This window comes from Saccoglossus kowalevskii, chromosome 7, assembly GCF_978046115.1.
Source record: "Saccoglossus kowalevskii chromosome 7, keSacKowa6.1, whole genome shotgun sequence".
Classification (NCBI taxonomy): domain Eukaryota; kingdom Metazoa; phylum Hemichordata; class Enteropneusta; family Harrimaniidae; genus Saccoglossus; species Saccoglossus kowalevskii.
The window spans coordinates 39,158,725-39,182,837 of record NC_140647.1 but is presented as its reverse complement, the minus strand read 5'-3'; the positions used below and the strand labels follow the sequence as shown (position 1 = coordinate 39,182,837).

General features: G+C 36.0%; 1 protein-coding gene across 1 annotated transcript in view; it reads right to left on the bottom strand.

Moving 5' to 3' along the window:
* Window positions 1–24,113, bottom strand: part of LOC102802131 (integrin beta pat-3-like) — an 86,791-nt gene that overhangs the window by 24,897 nt on the left and 37,781 nt on the right. Inside the window, exons 6-16 of the mRNA XM_085501553.1 lie at window positions 22,819–22,950; window positions 22,391–22,487; window positions 19,402–19,486; window positions 19,079–19,165; window positions 17,774–17,857; window positions 15,614–15,694; window positions 10,812–10,907; window positions 9,929–10,018; window positions 8,760–8,947; window positions 6,397–6,481; window positions 2,246–2,388 (exon numbers count right to left, since the gene is read on the bottom strand). Of these exons, the coding sequence (XP_085357679.1) occupies window positions 2,246–2,388; window positions 6,397–6,481; window positions 8,760–8,947; window positions 9,929–10,018; window positions 10,812–10,907; window positions 15,614–15,694; window positions 17,774–17,857; window positions 19,079–19,165; window positions 19,402–19,486; window positions 22,391–22,487; window positions 22,819–22,950 (1,168 nt within the window). The remainder of the gene's footprint in view (window positions 1–2,245; window positions 2,389–6,396; window positions 6,482–8,759; window positions 8,948–9,928; window positions 10,019–10,811; window positions 10,908–15,613; window positions 15,695–17,773; window positions 17,858–19,078; window positions 19,166–19,401; window positions 19,487–22,390; window positions 22,488–22,818; window positions 22,951–24,113) is intronic.

The following is a 24,113-nucleotide window of genomic DNA, read 5'->3' as shown; positions in this document are numbered from 1 at the left end:
TAAAAAAATCAAAGAAAGCTTAGAAAGAATCAAAATCCAATGAGTGGTTCTTTAGATATCAGTGGAACAGTCATAGAACAGCTAAAAATTAGCTAATTTTCATGCAAATTAGGTAATTAATATGCACGGATTTTCACCAAAAACTAATCAAATCTGCGCATATGTTCAGAGCATCTATGTACAAAGTTTCATCAAAATCCAATGAGTGGTTCTTTAGATATCAATGGAAAAGTCATAGAACAGCTAAAAATTAGCTAATTATCATGCAAATTAGGTAATTAACGAGCATGGATTTTCACCAAAACCTAATCAAATCTGCGCATTGGCCCAGAGCATCTATGCACCAAGTTTCATCAAAAACCGATGTATGGTTCTGGAGATAGCAGTGGAACAGTCGGACACACATACACACATACACACACACACACACACACACACACACACACACACACTAACTGCAAAGACTCCCATTATGTGCTTCGCACATGGGAGTCAAAAAACAAGATACCTGCCAGTCGACCATCTTTGATCCAATTACGAAATAAACTGTCATGGACATGTAACCTAACATGTATAATCTATGTACCAAGTTTGAATGACAACTGACAAAGCATGTCCAAAATACAACATTTTCAAAAAACAAGATGGCTGCCAGTCGGCCATTTTTAATCGAATCGCTAAACCACTGCAGGTGCATATGTCCCACATAAGGTACTAGGCACATGCACAGAATGAACGGAATCGGTCCACAGGATTCTGAAATATTACTATTGACAGACTGATGCACGAACGGACGGACGGACGGACAGACTCAGGAACTAACGGATGGTCGGGGACATGTATCCTAACATGTATGATCGATGTACTAAATTTGAATGAAAACTGACAAAGCATGTCCAAAATACGACATTTTCAAAAAACAAGATGGCTGCCAGTCGGCCATCTTTGATCCAGGACAGAAACCCATCCCATAGGCTCAGCGGACCTATGGCGAGTTACTAGTTTTTTTGAAAAACCATGTCGTTTATTCGCTGAAATTAATTTCAACAGATCGTACTTTGACATCGATAATTCACTTCCGCATTGCGAAAGCGGAAAGTCTTCAGGAATTTCCGAAGAATTGCGTTGGTACAACACAGCATTCTGATTGGTTAATAACCAACTTGACCCATTAGGTCAAAGGACGCTGCTGCAGGTCAAATGTGCAAATGCATCATGGCGGAAAGTGATTTTCATCGTGAGTTTGCGTATGATCCAACACCTTCGTCAGTGGAGATAATGATGAGAATTTTGACTTTGACTGTGTTCCAACTTCGTAATTAATATTGTAATAAAATGTGCATATTTTTTGTGATCATGTCTGTTTCTTCATTGTGAAAATCAATGATGACGCAACTAATTTCGTAATTTGATTTTTCCTCAAAGACGTAACCTGTCACATGATGAATCAAAATTTTCATTTGCACTCTTTGTTGAAGGGGGTGCTCTGGTAAGCGCCCACCTATAAAAAAATCATGATTTTCTGAGTTGAGGCCCCTGGGCGCTAATGCGGTCAAGTACGGTATATCAAATATGAGAGTTGGCAATCAATAAAGACAACGAATATAAAATGTTCTTTAAAATGAAGTCCCTTGGGTTTGTTGTTGTATATTTAATAATATCATACAGTTGTCAAACATAGTTACAACACAAACAACAAACAAGCAGCCTGTCGGGTGAGATACATGTAGCTCCACTGTTAGCGATGCACATTTCAATTAAAGAACTGAAGATATCATTAGAAAGTTAACAATATGTATAGTATCAAAGCAATCAAACTTGTTGTTTTTAACAAGAAGTCGAAAATATCACTTTTCACCAAAAATATTCATCAAAATCAGAGAATTAAAGATATCATCACAAAATGAACAAATCTATATCAAAGCAATTAGACTCATGGTTTTCAACAAGAAGTCGAAAATGTCACTTTTTATCAAAAATTACAAAAATATTCACCAAAATTAAAGAATTGAAGATATTATCATGAAACGAACAAATATGAAAGAGGTCCACATGTAGTACCTATATATGTAATATCAAAGCATTCAGGTTTGTAGTTTTCAAGAAGAAGTCGAAAAAGTAAAAAGTTGACACGGACGACGGCGGACAATCACTCATATGATAAGCTCTGCTCGACAAAGTCGACAGTGGAGCTAAAAAGTAAACTGAAAGACAACGTATGGGAATCCATGTCAGGATGACTTACAATTTACATAATGCGTCATCGTCTGCGATTTCCACATCATCACTGCTACATTCACACTTCCTGCCATATCGGGAAGGATTACAAACGCATCCACCACACACCAACGTACCATTACCATTGGTGCATTCATCAGCATTTTCTTCCTAGAACATTATAAAGACAGTTCAGTTTACAGTAAATTGCAAAATCTGTGTTAGAAATGGTGATTTTTTACAATAGTAACCATGCACAAGGTAAACACATCAAATCGTCATTGTAAGTTATTCAGAGACAATTTTCATGACTAAGGCTGGTCACATCCATAAAACAGTGTAAAGTGTTAGCACGGCAGAAAACAGTGTAATGTGTTAGCACGGCAGAATACAGTGTAATGTGTTAGCACGGCAGAATACAGTGTAATGTGTTAGCACGGCAGAAAACAGTGTAATGTGTTAGCACGGCAGAAAACAGTGTAATGTGTTAGCACGGCAGAAAACAGTGTAATGTGTTAGCACGGCAGAATACAGTGTAATGTGTTAGCACGGCAGAATACAGTGTAATGTGTTAGCACGGCAGAATACAGTGTAATGTGTTAGCACGGCAGAATACAGTGTAATGTGTTAGCACGGCAGAATACAGTGTAATGTGTTAGCACGGCAGAATACAGTGTAATGTGTTAGCACGGCAGAAAACAGTGTAATGTGTTAGCACGGCAGAAAACAGTGTAATGTGTTAGCACGGCAGAATACAGTGTAATGTGTTAGCACGGCAGAATACAGTGTAATGTGTTAGCACGGCAGAATACAGTGTAATGTGTTAGCACGGCAGAATACAGTGTAATGTGTTAGCACGGCAGAATACAGTGTAATGTGTTAGCACGGCAGAATACAGTGTAATGTGTTAGCACGGCAGAATACAGTGTAATGTGTTAGCACGGCAGAATACAGTGTAATGTGTTAGCACGGCAGAATACAGTGTAATGTGTTAGCACGGCAGAATACAGTGTAATGTGTTAGCACGGCAGAATACAGTGTAATGTGTTAGCACGGCAGAATACAGTGTAATGTGTTAGCACGGCAGAATACAGTGTAATGTGTTAGCACGGCAGAATACAGTGTAATGTGTTAGCACGGCAGAATACAGTGTAATGTGTTAGCACGGCAGAATACAGTGTAATGTGTTAGCACGGCAGAATACAGTGTAATGTGTTAGCACGGCAGAATACAGTGTAATGTGTTAGCACGGCAGAATACAGTGTAATGTGTTAGCACGGCAGAATACAGTGTAATGTGTTAGCACGGCAGAATACAGTGTAATGTGTTAGCACGGCAGAATACAGTGTAATGTGTTAGCACGGCAGAATACAGTGTAATGTGTTAGCACGGCAGAATACAGTGTAATGTGTTAGCACGGCAGAATACAGTGTAATGTGTTAGCACGGCAGAATACAGTGTAATGTGTTAGCACGGCAGAATACAGTGTAATGTGTTAGCACGGCAGAATACAGTGTAATGTGTTAGCACGGCAGAATACAGTGTAATGTGTTAGCACGGCAGAATACAGTGTAATGTGTTAGCACGGCAGAATACAGTGTAATGTGTTAGCACGGCAGAATACAGTGTAATGTGTTAGCACGGCAGAATACAGTGTAATGTGTTAGCACGGCAGAATACAGTGTAATGTGTTAGCACGGCAGAATACAGTGTAATGTGTTAGCACGGCAGAATACAGTGTAATGTGTTAGCACGGCAGAATACAGTGTAATGTGTTAGCACGGCAGAATACAGTGTAATGTGTTAGCACGGCAGAATACAGTGTAATGTGTTAGCACGGCAGAATACAGTGTAATGTGTTAGCACGGCAGAATACAGTGTAATGTGTTAGCACGGCAGAATACAGTGTAATGTGTTAGCACGGCAGAATACAGTGTAATGTGTTAGCACGGCAGAATACAGTGTAATGTGTTAGCACGGCAGAATACAGTGTAATGTGTTAGCACGGCAGAATACAGTGTAATGTGTTAGCACGGCAGAATACAGTGTAATGTGTTAGCACGGCAGAATACAGTGTAAAGTGTTAGCACGGCAGAATACAGTGTAAAGTGTTAGCACGGCAGAATACAGTGTAATGTGTTAGCACGGCAGAATACAGTGTAATGTGTTAGCACGGCAGAATACAGTGTAATGTGTTAGCACGGCAGAATACAGTGTAATGTGTTAGCACGGCAGAATACAGTGTAATGTGTTAGCACGGCAGAATACAGTGTAATGTGTTAGCACGGCAGAATACAGTGTAATGTGTTAGCACGGCAGAATACAGTGTAATGTGTTAGCACGGCAGAATACAGTGTAATGTGTTAGCACGGCAGAATACAGTGTAATGTGTTAGCACGGCAGAATACAGTGTAATGTGTTAGCACGGCAGAATACAGTGTAATGTGTTAGCACGGCAGAATACAGTGTAATGTGTTAGCACGGCGGAATACAGTGTAATGTGTTAGCACGGCGGAATACAGTGTAATGTGTTAGCACGGGAGAATACAGTGTAATGTGTTAGCACGGCAGAATACAGTGTAATGTGTTAGCATGGAATAAAACTAGCAGGCACAACTCACCCCAGGCTATAATGGAAACAAACGTCAAAACAACAAACACAAATTGGACAGAGGGAAAAGAAGGGATAATCAGTGATATAGCAATAAAACAATGCATAAGCAGTGCAAATTCTGTAAAAGAATGCTGTGCAACAACAGTGCTAATTTGGGAATAACAAAGAAAAATGGGAATTCAAATGAAATAAACAAGCAGCCTCTTGGCTGAGATAGCTCCGCTGTTAGCAATGCACATTTCAATTAAAGAACAGAAGATATATTAGAAAATGAACAATATGCATAGTATCAATGCAATGGGACTTGCTGTTTTAAACAAGAATTCAAAAATATCATTTTTCACCATAAATGATTGTGGTTTTTAACAAGAAGAAAATATCACTTTTTACCAAAAATGACAAAAATATTCACCAAAATTAGAAAATTAAAGATATCATCATGAAATGAACAAATTTGAGAGTGGTCCACATGTAGTACCTATATATGTAATATCAAAGCAATTGGACTTGCGGTTTTTAAAAAGAAGTTGAAAATATCACTTTTTACCAAAAATGACAAAAATATTCACCAAAATTAGAAAAATAAAGATATCATAAAATGAACAAATTTGAGAGTGGACCACATGTAGTACCTATATATGTAATATCAAAGCAATTGGACTTGCGGTTTTTAACGAGAAGTCGAAAATATCATTTTTTACCAAAAATGACAAAAATATTCACCAAAATTAGAGAATTGAAGATATCATTACAAAATGAACAAATCTGAGAGAGATCCACATGTAGTACCTATTCATGTAATATCAAAGCAATTGGACTTGGGGTTTTTAACAAGAAGTTGAAAATATCACTTTTTACCAAAAATGACAAAAATATTCACCAAAATTAGAGAATTAAAGATATCATTACAAAATGAACAAATCTGAGAGAGGTCCACATGTAGTACCTACACATGTAGTATCAAAGCAATTGGACCTGCGGTTTTTAACACGAAGTCGAAAATAACACTTATTACCAAAAATGACAAAAAAATTTAAACCAAAATTAGAGAATTGAAGATATCATTACAAAATAAACAAATCTGAGAGAGATCCACATGTAGTACCTATATATGTAATATCAAAGCAATTGGACTTGCGGTTTTTAACAAGAAGTCGAAAATAACACTTTTTACCAAAAAAGACAAAAATATTCACCAAAATTAGAGAATTGAAGATATGATCATGAAATGAACAAATCTGAGAGAGGTCTACCCAAGGTACATATACACCAAGTATCAAAGCATTCAGGCTTGTAGTTTTCAAGAAGAAGTCGAATAAGTAAAACATTGACACGGACGACGGACAATCACTCATATGATAAGCTCTGCTCGACAAAGTCGACAGCGGAGCTAATAAGAGCTGTCTCATCTCACTAATGTAAACAAAATATTCTTCATGAATCATTGAAAAAAACAAACACTGGATTCCAAAGCAAAAAGTATATTCATTGGTAGAAAAATTTTACAATATACAATAATATTTTTAATGTTGTCAGTGGTAGTCTTAGATGTCATCACTATGTACCTTATCAGCTTCACATCCACAATTACACTCCACTTTGTAATTGACTGTCATTTCTTCATTAAATCCAATAGGTTTGATGATAAAACTGAAAAAAGTGAGAAACATCTGTGGTGAGTATAGAACAGACGAAGAATAGTCTATTACAAATGCCACTTAAACCTCCACCAATGATTGGAAGGATGGGTATGAGATGCAAATACCGTAAAAACCCTCAAATAAGAGCCACTTTGTAACACTTTCATTTCTGGGTGGTGCTTATTTGAGGTAACATTTTGACAACTTTGTAGCCAGTGGCTCTTAAACCAGGGTCATCAAACTTTTTCATTGTGAAATAGCGAAGGGGATAGGCAAACACACACACAACCAAAACAGACAAGTAATTATTAATGATGTATCATTGCAATTAATTTATTCTGTAAAAATACTGTTATGGGAATAACAAATGTCAAATAAATACGACGATTCGTCGTTTCATCGATAATGTGTAGCGATGCCTGAAGTCACATTTTACTGACAATGCGTAGCGATGCCTGAAGTCGGATTTGGTAGCACTTTCAGTGTCTGACCCTACACTCGAATCACTTGTACTTCCGTTGTACAATTGTTTACCAAGTTTTGTACGGCAAACTTTTTTCTTGAAAACTGGGAATAACTTGGGTGGCTGTGGCTGGCGTGGTGGTTGATTTGGTGACGATATAAAATAGTTTCGGATAGAATTGATCTGACCAGCAGCGACAGGAGAAGACATACTTGCAAAGCAAGCATGGAACGAATGAAGAAAATGATGCCCAATCACTTGTATTTATGGCAAAAACAATAAATAAAAACACGTTTTTCTATAGATTTTTACAGCTTGGGTACTTGGGCATTGTTTTAATTGTGCTAGACGTCTGACAGTACAGCTTTGGTTTATATTTCCTGTTTCATAATCAAGCCAGCTTATAATGATATGTTAATGATATTCACGTACTTCACAGTCCACGCAAACAGGGTCAAACTATAGCCCCACCCCTATATAACCAAATACGAAACGATACCGAGAAAGTAACAATTACATGTATTAAAAATAATTTCCTGTGACCAATCGGAGAGACGAAATCATTCACGAAAGCCCAGGCCTGTTACAAGGCATTTTCTGATTGGTACAAGTTCAGATTATTTTCAATTCTCACAAATAGCTAATTTAAATATTTGGGTCAGGCGGGTCACGTAGACTTCACTTTGCTGTAAGACGAGTTGATCGCGCAAGTTTGTGGAACTAATCCATTCGACTTCAATTTTGATTATTTTCGGCAAGAGAGTCCTCTCCAAACTAATGCCAGTTATTTTGTTACTTCCCTGAAGATTTTGTCTCGAATCACCCCAAAACGAACGTCTCAAATGAAATGCAAAAAATAACCCAAAATCACGATCAGCGAGAGTGGGCTGCGTAATCATTACATTCTCACAGTCGGAGCTACGTCACGATCCCTCAAATGTTGCCAGGACCGGATTAACACCTCTGTTTTCCCCCACGCTAAGGAAAAAATCTTTTGTTTTCTGCTGACTTCCTGTTCCGGTCCGTCTGTGAGAATGTATTTTCGATACCTCCGATTTTCCGATAAAGGCGTTCTAAAATCGTGACGTTCTTTACTTGGTTATAAAGACAACATTGACAATGAATATCTCAACGTGTCCTTCGGTGTTTCGGCAAAAAACATACTAGTAGTTACTACTGAATAGTTTGTGAATTGGTTGATTGTGTGTCAGAAATATAAAATGGACAAGTTGACAGTCACATTCACGCTCTCAGTGCATTTCTTTCGTCTATCATTCTTCCGTTCTCAATTACACAGGACGTCAGGCAAGTTATGGGGATAATCTTTATTTGTCTCACACCTTCTGTGGTGCAATAAACAATGCAGGGTGGAAGTGAGGCACAACAAGCTTGCGTCTGCCTGATTGTAAACAACCGGGCGGCTGGCGCTTATTTCAGGGTTCTTATTGACAAAACCACTCAACTCTTGGTGGCTCTTAATGGAGGGTCAAATGTAACAAATTTTCACTGAGTGGCTCTTAATTGAGGGTGGCGCTTATTTGCGGGTTTTTACGGTAAGCATCATCATATAATCTGATTTGTTTAACATCATGTAAGCTTTGCATTTGTTTTCTAAGCAAATTTTTTTAAAAATAAATAAAGGACAAAACAATCATGAAATGCAAAAAGCCATAGTAAGTATCTGTCAGGAAAGACATTGCTAGGAAAGCAGTTTTTCAAACAAAACCACAGTTACGTGATGCTTAGTGCTGTAGCACATGCAATGATTTCTACAATCAACATTTAAAATTTAACACAGGTAAAAAAAAAAGAAATAACAGCATACCTCCCTTCATGTGGTTTAGGACATCCATTGGCGATAATATCGATATCAAAGTACACTGTATCACCTACACGTAATCCACCACATTCTTTAGATCCCACAGTAGTCTTGTTACCAAGACACAATGATGTGTACGCCACTGTAATATTTACTGGAGCATCATCTACTAAGGTCACCTTAGAAGTGATTTTCTGGAATGAAAAAGATTCAACCAATATAGTAATCTGAACCCTGTAATGATGCTACATTAGTTGTAATAACAATAGTATCGTATCATATTAAACATTTGTCAGTACATTTTATTTTTTATTTCTTACATACATACAGTACTGTTAACATATTCATAAGCTACAGGATGCAATCATTTTTGCGACATCCAACTTTATGAGGAAATGCAAACCTACTGACAGAATATCTTAGTGTATGCATGGAGGTAGAAAAGAGAAGGAGTGCCCATGTTAATCTTATAAACATCCTTTGTCTTCGCTCTGGTTAAGCCACTTATTGTTTTTGTTTAGAAGTCGTTTTATCTACATGATGATAGTCGCTTATTTACACAAGAAAACAAGAGTAGAACTGAAAAAAATAAATTCCGTTTAAACATCGTCTATAAAATTGAATGCACAAACCATAAATAAAAGAATTGTGCATGCGCAATGACCTTTATCGGATCACAAAGGTAATTTCACACATGTAGGTACCGGAAATTCTGCATACGGATGCTACCAAGATGTGTGATTACTTCTTTTCTGATATTTTTTATTGCAATAGTTGTCCAACTTTGGACATTGATTAAAAAAATTCCGCAAATTTCCGCAGTGAAATTTAAGGATACATGATAAGATTATAACAAGATGTTGAGTACACTCAGCGTACGTCTTTTGCTGCATTTTGTATTATTGTTATCTGTTTGGGCATGCGGAGTGCGTTGAAAATCTTCGTGAAGCTTCTGAATACAGCCGAAACACGTAAGCCGTTTAACTGTGACATTGTACAGCGTGTTTGCAAACTAATTACAATGTGTACCGAGTAAACAAATCCAAAGCATCATGAAACCAGCGGAAACAATAGCGTCCTCACTCCTTCTCTTTTCTACCTCCATGGTGTATGAAAACTTGGTTGTATTGTTCTCTCAGTAATCTCAAGCATACAACTATGTGTAGTGAACTTACCTGATAATTTTCTTTGACTAGATCAACAATATTGGATGAATCATTGGCAAGCAGACCTGCAGTGGATCCCTCAATAAAGTTTGTCAATTCCTACAATGGAGAAATAAAACATAACCGTTTTATTTATGAAGTAGCTAGGTGCAGACAGATGTAGACTGGTTGGTTAAACTAAGTATCAATATTGGAAATACTGTGCAATATAACACAAGTTTATTTATTTGTTAAGAGACATACTGATGTGACAAAATTAGGGTTCATTGAGTGAAATAAACCCTAATTGGTCTAATTAGATCTATCTAATTACAAATCACAGTAGTACTGACCTTGATGTAAAAAAAACACAATGCTCAGTGTTCTCCACTAACTTGCATATAATTAGCATATCTAATTTGCATATAATTAACGTACCAAACAAACATTTAAAAGAAAATTATTAGCACTTTTATATTAACATCAACCTCAAATACTGTGTACAAGTACTATATTAATGTTCTTGAATTATTTTGATGAATAAATTAAACCGCTTGAATCAAGTCAATTAATCAACTTGAATCATCAATGATGTAAAAAAAATATCAACTTTGACAGATGAAGAATATCCATTTTATTCTCTGTAATAGAACAAGTTGTGAAATTCTAGCCTATCAAGTGATCAGAAAACCAAACAATGATCTGAGACAAATTTAGAACTTGTATGGACAAAAACTAAGAAATAGTTTTGCCATTAATAATAACACCTGAGAATGTTTGCTTTAGTGCATCTCCAATAGAGAAACACACATAATAGCATTTGTTGTATACTGAATCATTCAAATACAAGTTATTTTGAGCACAGAAACATGTGCATGATATTTGTTTGATGAAAGCTAGGAAAAAAACATACCGAGTATATAGGTAACTGACTAGCTGTCACAGCAAACACTGGAATCACGTTGTGTTGTTGCATTTGGAAATTGAGTTGACTAATTGAAGGATAATCCTGATAAAAAGATACATATTGTCAAGGGTGGATGTACAATCACATACAAATTAGATCATAACACTAACATCTCAGTGAAAAAGTGCATCAATCAGTGTGTAGAACCACAGTCCCTCTATCACCGGTCTGGAAACGCTTAGTATTCTATTGTACTAACCCTCGTAACGGGCAAATAAATTGTTGACACCTTACGCCAAGTTATCCCGAAAATAAACTTCCATTGATGTAGTCGTGCATATCATTAACCCACTGGAAGTTACCATGATACTTAGCGATTTGGGTCATTGCGCATGCGTCAGTACCAGCACACAGATCACAACATTACCATGCGGAAGGCTTACGGCAATTTTGTTGAACAATGAACATTGACTGGGATTTTGTTTTAAAAGACGTCATTTGAGGAAGATTTCCATGAAGTGCATAAAAATAAACCATGTAGTTCAACCAGTGCCGAAAACATAACGGAGAAACCTTTTATGAGGCATGATTGCCACGCCCACACGCCTGTCAAAACTCCACAACTGCTGTCTGAACGTAAACAAAATTTATCTATGAAATTACACTCTTTATTACATCCCAAACAGAATTAAACCACCCCATTAGTTTCAGAAGTAGTTTCTTTAATCACAAAATAAAAATGGAATTAGAGAATCACTACATTCCCTTGTAATCGGAACAGAAACTAGCGTTACAATTATACGACTGAGTGAATGATGTGATCCAAAATGGCACCATCGTGAATACAATGACGTGCAAAACCAAGACCCAAAAATCATACATCTTGTGACAATAAACAGTATTTCAATTGATTATGTTGCCGATATACATAGTTGTTGCAATTAATATGCCTGAAAAACAAAATAAGCAGAAAAAAAAAATGACCGAAGTAAAATGTGTAGAACATCGTAACTGGGAGCGGCCATTTTGTTTTTAACGACGCCGTTTACTTCTTAAAAATAAGTGTCATGTTTTGAACGAACAATCATCAAAATCGTATATTCAACATGACCATTGTGCTAAACGTATTTCAAATCTACCAAAAACACAAATGTTGTCATGTTGTCAAGAATGTACCGTTAATGAGAGGAGCAGAAAAAACGAGTCAGTTTACAAGTCACGGCACAGTCCATCTATTACAAAAGGTGAAAAAGACATAATTTCACACAAGAAAACGTCAAGAATCAACATATTGTATACAAAGAAACTTACTCTCCTTAAAAACAAAGACGTTATGAATCAACTATGGTAAAAAATATTTGTATACGGTATCAAATATGTTCTGGAAACGTTAAATCAAAGAAAGCTTAGAAAGAACTCCCATGTGCTGAGAGTATTGGAGACACATTAAATATAATTCGAAATTACTTAGCTGAAAACTAATTATGCAAATCAGAAAATTAATATGACCAGATTTGAGTGTAAAACTAATGAGGTCTGCGCAATGTAACAGAAAATCTATGTCTCCAAGTTTAATTGAAATGTGATTAGAACCAAAAAATTATGAATTATTATGCTTATTAGGGAATTAATATGAACAGATTTTTACCCCAAACTAATTAGGTTTGTACATTGTCCTAGAGCATCTTTGTACTAAGTTTCATTGAAATGGAATAATTACTACCGTGAAAACTCCAAAATTTCAACCCCTCTAAAAATTCGGCCGCCTATTTATTTGCCGGGTTTCGGTGTTTTATTTACCTCCAAATTTTCGACTCCACTAAAAATTGCTGACTCATTCTTATTCGAAAATTTCGACCAGTTTTAGTTTTCCCCCAAACGAAAAAAAAACCGATGTGAGCGTTCAAACGGGACCTTCCTCGAAGGCAAGAATCCGGGTTTCTGATTGACTGAGAGATTTTTATTTTATTGGTAACGAAAATATATTCTAAATAAACGAAGTTTCAAATAAAAACGAACACAAAAATCTCGGCATGCTGCGTTTCTGAATTGTTGATTATTACTGTACTCAGTAGTGATTATAATAATGTACACAAAATAAATTTGTTGAATGGTTATGAAATACAAATAAAAGTCAACTTAGTTTCATCGTAAGCGAATGATTCCGGTCTCGTATAAACGTTTGATGCTGTAGGATATCCGCCATGTTCTCTTAGGTCAAATAGGTCAAATCGCTAATTAACCAATCAAAAAGCTGGATGATGCCAACGTGTTCAAATTACCATAGCTTATTTAAATATGTTAATGTTATTGAACGCAATGCGGAAGAGATTGATGTTGTAGTACGATATTTTGGCTTGGATTTTGATGCGAAAACGGCATGATTTTTTTTAAATAAAAAAATTAGTTGTTTTTAAAAAATAAACTGGTCATCTGAAGAATAATTTAACATTGTTCACAGTGATAACAGCTCATTCTCGAAAGGAAGCTTACCCGCTCACGCTAGTCACGATAAAAATCATACACGTGTACTCTTGAATAGACAGACGTCAATGATTACGGTAAAACTTACTCTATTTTAGCCGGCAGGATTGATTGAAATGTCCGAAAAATAACGCCAAAATACACCTTAAAAGTCCCATTTTATTTTCTTAAATCCCATTTTATTTTTTAATCCAAGGGCGAATTTACGGCAGAATTTGGTCCCTCAAATAAGGGACACGTGAGCTTTGATTCTAACCGGATACATTGCACTGGGTCGGGGAGATAGTTTGCTAAACTTCCATGTATCTTTTGTCCAATGGGTACCTGTACTTCGAACATTCGCAAGTTTTCCTAGGTAGTGCGAGACAGCTTTGTCTTTTGACCTATTAGTTTTGTGCTGACCTCTTCTCCGCGTCTTGATGTTTTGTTTTGCTTGTCATAATACTCACTGATTGATGACTTTGTTTAGATTTTGAGTTACAACTCGGCCACGACCTTTGCTTTTATCGTGAAACATGAGGAAATTTACGTCAATTGACGGACATTGCATTTTTTAAAAACTAATGAAGCACACTGTCTATCATCCCCATTTTTTCATTTGCTGATTTCTATTCTGAAAAATTCGACCGTCTGAAAATGCACCTTAATTTTGACTCTAAAAACACGTCACATTTCTAACACCAATTATTTAAAACCGGTCTAAATTTTGGAGTTTTTACGGTACTTTAGATATCAGTGTGAAAGCTTAAAATTGGTTAATTATGCAAATTAGGTAATTAATATGTACAGATTTTAACCCACAATTATTCAGGTCTGTCTATTGTCCTACAGCATCCATGTACATTCATTGATATGTGATGTATAGTACCTGAGATATCAGTGTGAAAGTTGGTTAATTATGCAAATTAGGTGATTAATATGCACAAATATTTATCGGAAACTAATTGGGTCTGCATAATTCTAGATTCATTGAAATGTGATTAGTACTTTAGATATCAGTAGAAAAGCTGAAAATTAATTATGCAAATTAGGTAATTAATATGCACAATTATTTACCCTAAAACTAATCAGGTCTCTGCATAGTCCTAAAGGATCTATGTACCAAGTTTCATTGAAATGCGATGATTAGTACTTGAGATACCCTTGGAAAAGCTGAAAATTAACTAATTATGCAAATTAGGTGATTAATATGCACAAATATTTATCGAAAACAATCAATCTCTGCATAGTCCTTCGAGTATGTAAGTACCAAGTTTCATTGAAATGTAATGCTAACTACTTATATCAAATGCTGAAAATTAATTAATTATGCAAATTAGGTAATTAATATGTACTGATATTACCATAAAAACTATCAGGTCTGTGCAGTGTCGTATGACATCTATGTACCAAGTTTCATTGAAATGTGATGATTAGTACTTGAGATATCAGTGGAAAAACCGAAAATTGACTAATCATTATGCAAATTAGGTAATTAGTATCCACGGATTATTACCAAAAACTAATCAAAACCTAGCATTAGTTCAGAGCATCTATGTACCAAGTTTCATCAAAATCCAATGAGTGGTTGTTTAGATATCAGTGGAACAGTCATGGAACCACTAAAAAATAGCTAATTATCATGCAAATTAGGTAATTAATATGCACATATGTTCAGAGCATCTATGTACCAAGTTTCATCAAAATCCAATGAGTGGTTCTTTAGATATCAGTGGAACAGTCATAGAACAGCTAAAAATTAGCTAATTATCATGCAAATTAGGTAATTAACGAGCATGGATTTTTACCAAAACCTAATCAAATCTGCGCATTGGCCCAGAGCATCTATGCACCAAGTTTCATCAAAAACCGATGTATGGTTCTTGAGATAGCAGTGGAACAGTCGGACACACATACACACACACATACACACATACAGACACACTAACTGCAAAGACTCCCATTTTGTGCTTCGCACATGGGAGTCAAAAATAGATCACAACACTGAACGCGATGTATCTCGAAGCTATCAACAGTATAGTACCGCGCTTCGCGGAGAGCCGTTACAAGCGTTAGCCCACTAATCCCGCCGATTCACACGTAAAACAAGAGGCGTTTCCAGACCGGTGATAGAGGGACTGTGGATTTTAGCGGATTTGACATGAATTAACAGAATCTTAATTTAGCTTCAGTGTTGACTATCTCCCTGTGAGAATAGACTTTCTGTTAAATTAGCTACATTTTGAATTAGCAAAATTACAGATTACCCCAGTAGCTAAATTAGCTAAAATAACATGCGAGCTAACAAGATATGTTTTACAGTATATCTGTGTTAGAAGACTCACCAGTAATGTGGACATAGTGTACTCGCCTGTATCCATATCTAGATGACATATACCATCATTAGGTCGCACAATACCACCAAGCTGTAATTCAACATATCAACATTTTATTGTTATAACTAGCAACTCAGGTAAAAGACTGTGTGTTAGCCTTCACTATTACCGTAAAACCACACAGTTACAATAACAGTGATGTTTCTGAATGATGTTAAAGCCAAGTACAATTTGATTTATTATGTTGTAAATGTAGCCAGTCACGTTGAGTGTATATAACTTGGTGTGACCTGGTGCTGACTATTTCTACATCACATTGAGTCTATAACTAGGTGTGACCTGGTGCTGACTATTTCTACATCACATTGAGTGTATAACTAGGTGTGACCTGGTGCTGACTATTTCTACATCACATTGAGTCTATAACTAGGTGTGACCTGGTGCTGACTATTTCTACATCACATTGAGTCTATAACTAGGTGTGACCTGGTGCTGACTATTTCTACATCACATTGAGTCTATAACTAGGTGTGACCTGGTGCTGACTATTTCTACATCACATTGAGTGTATAACTAGGTGTGACCTGGTGCTGACTATTTCTACATCACATTGAGTCTATAACTAGGTGTGACCTGGTGCTGACTATTTCTACATCACATTGAGTGTATAACTAGGTGTGACCTGGTGCTGACTATTTCTACATCACATTGAGTCTATAACTAGGTGTGAACTGGTGCTGACTATTTCTACATCACATTGAGTGTATAACTAGGTGTGACCTGGTGCTGACTATTTCTACATCACATTGAGTCTATAACTAGGTGTGACCTGGTGCTGACTATTTCTACATCACATTGAGTCTATAACTAGGTGTGACCTGGTGCTGACTATTTCTACATCACATTGAGTCTATAACTAGGTGTGACCTGGTGCTGACTATTTCTACATCACATTGAGTGTATAACTAGGTGTGAACTGGTGCTGACTATTTCTACATCACATTGAGTCTATAACTAGGTGTGAACTGGTGCTGACTATTACTACATAACATTGAGTGTATAACTAGGCGTGACCTGGTGCTGACTATTTCTACATCACATTGAGTGTATAACTAGGTGTGAACTGGTGCTGACTATTTCTACATCACATTGAGTGTATAACTAGGTGTGACCTGGTGCTGACTATTTCTACATCACATTGAGTGTATAATTAGGTGTGAACTGGTGCTGACTATTTCTACATCACATTGAGTGTATAACTAGGTGTGAACTGGTGCTGACTATTTCTACATAACATTGAGTGTATAACTAGGCGTGACCTGGTGCTGACTATTTCTACATCACATTGAGTGTATATAACTTGGTGTGACCTGGTGCTGACTATTTCTACATCACATTGAGTGTATAACTAGGCGTGACCTGGTGCTGACTATTTCTACATCACATTGTGTGTATAACTAGGTGTGAACTGGTGCTGACTATTTCTACATCACATTGAGTGTATAACTAGGTGTGACCTGGTGCTGACTATTTCTACATCACATTGAGTGTATAACTAGGTGTGACCTGGTGCTGACTATTTCTACATCACATTGAGTGTATAATTAGGTGTGAACTGGTGCTGACTATTTCTACATCACGTTGAGTGTATAACTAGGTGTGACCTGGTGCTGACTATTTCTACATCACATTGTGTGTATAACTAGGTGTGACCTGGTGCTGACTATTTCTACATCACATTGAGTGTATAACTAGGTATGACCTGGTGCTGACTATTTCTACATCACATTGAGTGTATAACTAGGCGTGACCTGGTGCTGACTATTTCTACATCACATTGAGTGTATAACTAGGCGTGACCTGGTGCTGACTATTTCTACATCACATTGAGTGTATAACTAGGCGTGACCTGGTGCTGACTATTTCTACATCACATTGAGTGTATAACTAGGTGTGACCTGGTGCTGACTATTTCTACATCACATTGAGTGTATAACTAGGCGTGACCTGGTGCTGACTATTTCTACATCACATTGAGTGTATAACTAGGTGTGACCTGGTGCTGGCTATTTCTACATCACAGTGAGTGTATTGCTTGTGACTGGATTCATCTGCTTTACAAAAATATGCAAAAAAGAATTATGTGTGACACCTGAGTGATCAACATACCTTTCCATCGCCTGCATAATGAAATGGAGCATCTGTAGTATAAATAATCAAATGTCTGGAATTGTCACGCCATCCAATACCATTCTGTTATAATGTATAATGAAAAGCAATATTTCAAAGATTAAAATATTAACTATCCAATGGCAGATTATTTGCTTTATTAGCCCATGCACAGGTCAATAACAAAACTTATAGTCAAAATAATACATAAATGACCCACTAAAAATAAAGGAAATTCTTGGTTTTGTGTACTTCTATAAGAAATAGGCTTCTAATAGAACATATACACTAACAAGTGCCTTTTAAGATATCAATTTATAAAATTCCCCTGACTTAATGAGAAGAAAGCTTTTTTTTGAGCACTACAATACTATCCATTTAATATTAAACAAGCAGCCTGTCGGCTGAGATAGCTCCGCTGTTAGAAATGAACATTTCAATTAAAAAACAGAAGATATCATTAAAAAAATGAACAATATGTGTAGTATCAAAGCAACGGGACTTGCTGTTTTCAACAAGAATTCAAAAATATCACTTTTCACCAAAAATGACAAAAATAATCATCAAAATTAAATAATTGAAGATATCACCACGAAATTAACAAATCTAACAGAGGTCTACCCAAGGTACATATACACCAAGTATCAAAGCATTCAGGCTTGTAGTTTTCAAGAAGAAGTCGATGACGGACAATATAATAAGCTCCGCTCGACAAAGTCGACAGCGGAGCTAATAAAAAATAACAAGCCATGCAAGTCCCTGTTAGTTATCGAATTTAAGATATATATTTTTCTTTATAGTTATATAGCTAGAATATTACAATGTCAGGAATACGATTATGATGATTGTTTAACATTAAAATGATTGACATTTGTATCTGATCGTCAAATGAGTACTTGTCCACATTGAGAGATATTGCTCTGAAACAGCATTAATTAAAACGAAATCAGCCATTTTGAATACATGTATATATCTATAATATGATGTATAACGAACGAATATATATCCTATTTTCAGTACAAAAAAGGGCTGCCATTCTGCAATCTTGAATCAGACTGTGTATGTCATGTATGATGTATGTGTGAAGTTTGATTGTGATTGGTCCAGTCGTTTCTAAGATACAGGTCCGGACGCACGGACGGACGGACGGTCGGAAGTACAAGCTCACGGAGGCCAAAACATAAGTCCCTGCTTTTGGACTGCATTCGAACAGGGACTAATTAAGACGAAACATTTACATGTATATCAACAATCCTGAATGGCACAAAAAAAGAACATTTTAGGACATGTAGGAGAAGTACATACTTTACAGACAGTAGCTTGCATCAGTGCATCCATACCACCTTCTGGTGCATCCAAATTTCCAGATGTCTTCTGTTTACTTATCTCCTCCTGTAATTAATTATTATTCAGTAAGTATTCAGAATACAGAAACATACAAAGGCCTTAAGGGTGACCTTTGACGGCATGTAGGAGTCATCAGAACAATGTCAAAGAAAGCATACAAAGACACAAGCTAACAAACATAGCTGGCCAGAGAAGAGAGAATACACAGACACAAGATAACAAACAAAGCTGGCCAGAGAGATTTGAATGAAGGATAACCCATTGAGTCATGGTATACTCACAGAAAACTTTGAACTATCAGTATCTAATGGCAGTGCATTTTTGAATCCGTACGGAGCAATACATCCTGTGCAAGGTTCATTACGTCTGCAAAAAAATCAATTTTAATTTAGTCATGACAAACTTAATATTCAATTTATTTGTCAAATTAAAATGTGGTTGTCATGACAATAAGTACATGTTTATTGCATTTACAATCAGTAACAATGATGCCATAAACATGAACTTTAAAATCAATTTAATCATTAACACAACTACAGATGTGAAGCTTTAATAATAATTATTGGATTTGTTTGGAACAATGAATAGAAGTTTTCTGCAAAACCAGAAAATAAGGTTTCAGATTATAAGTACTTCACCATTCATTGCTGATATTTTTAACAAGCCATGCATGGCACAGTCCCTGTTAGTTATCAAATTTAAGATATACAGTTTTGTTTATAGTAATATAGCTGGAATATAACCATGTCAGGAATATGATTTTTTAACATTACAATGATTGACATTTGTATCTGATCGTCAAAAAAGTACTTGTCCGTATTGAGAGATATTGCTCTGGAACAGCATTCAAAATCAGCCATTTTGAATACATGTATATATATAACATGATGTATAATAAATATATAAAATTTGAACATAATCAGTCAAAGCATTTAAGAGATATGGCTCTAGAAGCCCAATCATTAAAACAAAATGGCCGCCAGTCAACCATTTTGAATCCAATCTGAAAAATAAAATGACGTGCATCTCGAACCTGTAATGTCTAATGTATGTACCAAGTTTGAACGGAATCCATCCATAAATGCCAGAAATGCTTGATATTTGATGATTTTTTAGCACAAAAATGACCACCATTCGGCCATTTTGAATAGGATCGTCAAACCAATATATCTGTTTATCTATGACATTGGAACATATTCAGTGAAAGCAAGTCAGAGATATGGCATGAGAACCACATTTATTAAAACAAAATGGCCGCCAGTCGACCATTTTTAAACTTATCTGAAAAACAAAATTATAATGTCTAATGTATATAACAAGTTTGAACAAAATCCATCTGTAAACAGCCGAGAAATGCTTGATATTTAGGATTTGTTTAGCACAAAAATGACCGCCATTCGGCCATCTTGAACCAAATCAAGAAACAAATTGACGTGCATATGTATAATATCATGTATGATGTATGTGTGAAGTTTGATTGTGATTGGTCCAGGCCTGGATGCAAGCACAGACGCACGCATTCACGGACATCAAAACATAAGTCCCCGTTTTCGGACTGCGACCGAACGGGGACTAAAAATTAAGACAAAATTCATCACAACCTTAAATATTATATATACATGTACCGGATTCGGCTGATACCCCGCCCATCCTAAACCCCGCCCATGGGCGATGTTTCAAATAGTGGGCGATGTTTTGGTCCACACATTGCCTGACTGAACCAACAAACATTTTTACAGACCTCAATTTTCCCATCCGACATCTTGCATCGAGCGCGCTATTTCAAATAGGACGCTAAAAATAATTCACTGTGAAGTCGAAACGCGTAAAAATCCAATAAATCCAATGCTGTATACGAATTGTTGTTGCATGAAAAATGGTATATGTTTGTATTTTATGTATTTTATCACCAATTTCAAGAGTAAAAGTCGTAACTTTAGAAGGTACGAGTATTATGGCTCGTGAATACATTTCACTTATGTTTATTACACTCAAATAAAGTCTGCGCTTGAAATGAATGCTATTTACGATGTTTGAAATACACAAGCCTTCCTGATTCAGCCTCTTGGTTGATTTGACAACGGCAGGTATCGTTAATGTTTAATCTTTATCTGTATCGCATTCCTGACAAAAAGTTCAAGATCGGTAAACAGGAAATTGGCGAACTAAAATGTCTCCTGCGTTTCACATGCGACATGATTATTAAAAAACACTGAGTTAAGCGGTCGTGTACATTCTAGAAATCTAACCTTGCACACATAATCTTGTATTTGACGTGTTTTTTTTTTGTCCAAAAAAGACGCTCCCTTTCAGTAAACTCTTCGCGTTCGTGGTATTTGTGAGAGTTGACAGGTTTTTTGAACAAATGAACTATATTAATTTGAACTATATTAATTTGGGTGAAGCTGGGTGGCCCGAATTTAAAAATCAGTGCGTGAATTCTGGAGGTCATTGCCCAATGCCGCAGGTAATTCAAACACATGGTTAGTAGAGATCAGTCGAAATGTACGTGAATAATGCGATCGAAGTGTGCTGCCCAGAGTTTATTATATTACATATTCACTTCATTTCGGATAAAATAATTCACCGTTGGAACATCAATGAATCATAAGACACCTGACTACTATGATTTAAATGCGCCCATGTTTCTGTTTGCGTAATTATTACGAGTGCAACGCATTATAAAAGTCTGTAATATAAATAACTTGAGTTTGAAAGAAAAAGGTTGCTACGGTAACGCGCCAGTTCAGTGCGTGACTTGGGGTCAAACTTCGGTCAACACACACTTGATGTCAGCAGTATCGCATCTTGAATTTTTAAGGTATATCAGTTTGTAAAGAAGTACTTGAAGTTCAATTGTGCCCAAAATGACTTCGCTGATTACTCGGTTGTCGCAGCGTGTGTTGTGTCATGTCCATGATGCACCCCGTTTCGACTTTGGCTTGCTTTTCCTTCTTGTTCACGTAATGCGATCTCTCACCAATGTATTAAATAAAAACACTTTGAATTTATACTTTGCATGATTATATTTGCTCAACGCGAAACATTATTTTTTCTAAACATTTTCTGAGACCATTTTTATCAGTGCAGGGTTATTTTTCCGGACAAGATGGGCTTCGTAATATCTGCCATAACATCGCCTGGGCGATCTTTTGGTCCACATTTTTCTAAAAAAAAATCAAATCCTCCATAAAATCGCCCAGGGCAGTGTATCAGCCGAATCCGGTACATTAAAGGTGTTACATTAGTGTCCATGATAAAAGAACTTACTTGGATTCCACAGTACTAATATAGGGCATTACTGTTTTATCAACAAATGAACCAAATCCAAGCTTGAAGTCCTTTGTTATGTTCTTCATTTCTTCAGCTATAGAAAAAATGAAAAAAAAATATGATATAAATTTTGAAATGGTACGGTAATTCTTTGTGAGATAGTAAGTAATGTAGAATACTTTATTTTCGATTGGAATTAATTTTTGCTCTTTTCGCTGAAGGAAGGAATGAATCAGTGAAGATAAAATTCAGCGAAGAAACCGTTTTTCCTATATTTTGCATTAACCTTGTCAAGAATCAGTGAAAATTAATTCCATGCAAAATACCAAAAAAGTCTTTTCAGCGAAAATTTATTTCAGCTAAAATGAAGTATTTCACAGTATGCAGATGTGTAGTATCTGTAATTAATGTAAATTACCACTGACCTAATATTTCTCCCAACACTTTCAATTTTTCCAGATCATCTTCCATGGAATTTGACATGTCCATAACATAATAGAGATCTACTGGGTAGTCTTCAGCTTGACGAACACTGATACGCAACTTGGATGGTTTACCTACAAAGCAATTCATTGAAACATTGAAGTATAGTTTGATAAATTGAGGAGGGCATTCAAGCAAAAAGACCATACTCATAAATTTTCTACCTCTGCAATAAAGGAGTTACTTTTTCTGGGAGTATAATGTTTATAATAGACAATATTTATGGTCAACACTTTTTGCATATTCATGAGTATCTGACAGTAGCTACGTCATCAGTGTCTTCAAGAGTACAGTTTCAGCCTCACCGCCGAACGCAGAGCAAATGCTTGCTCAGTTTGTAGCAATACGACACATTCTAAACTTCTGTCCATGTAAACAATACTCAACCAATCAACAATGGGACAATTTGATTAATGACATTAGAGGAGACCTTCTTGAATGGTAAAGAATTATTTAATAACAAGACATGAAATGTTACAGTCCCCGTTATTTGAATATAAAGCAGTACAAGAAACATCTGCAAACAGGTGAATAAATATGTACTCTTTGTGGGTACAACTCATCATAAAGTGATTTCCCATAATCTATTTTTGTACTGACAACTAAAAACTTCCATTGACCCATGTTCAGAATCTCAGAGTACACAAGTGCAACAAAACTATTTGTCATACATGTATACTTGCTCAAGAAACTGCATTCATAAATCTGAGTGAACCTTGACATGACTTATTTGTTAATCAGGTCTCAGTATATTACCAGGACCTGGGTTTGTTTCAACATCACCACTGGGCATCAGAATCATTCTCATGTTGTCAAATACAATTTGTTATTAATACAGTAAGGTTTATTATTTAAAATGTATTCATTGTACATAGAACAACATCTGTTAATTTAAACAATTGTAAAAGCTATGTTTTCAGAGTAAGTACATGTAATAATTAAGAAAGCCAGTAGCGATAAAGGTTGGTCTGCTCATTCCCTTCAATGGAGAAGAAACAATAATTGTTCAAAGTCTTTTTAGTGCAGTGATATTATTGCATTTCAATTATTATTAATGGGTATAAAATACTGTAAAGCATTTAATTTTCACTTCTAGATATATTCAGGATTTTATGAAATTTCAATAAAGTCCCTGACACTCCATGTTGTAGGAACCCAGAAAAAATTGCCTTGCGAAATTGAAGCAGTTCACAGCACCACTGTAAAAAAAAAAAAAAATAGGTTAAAATGAATATAG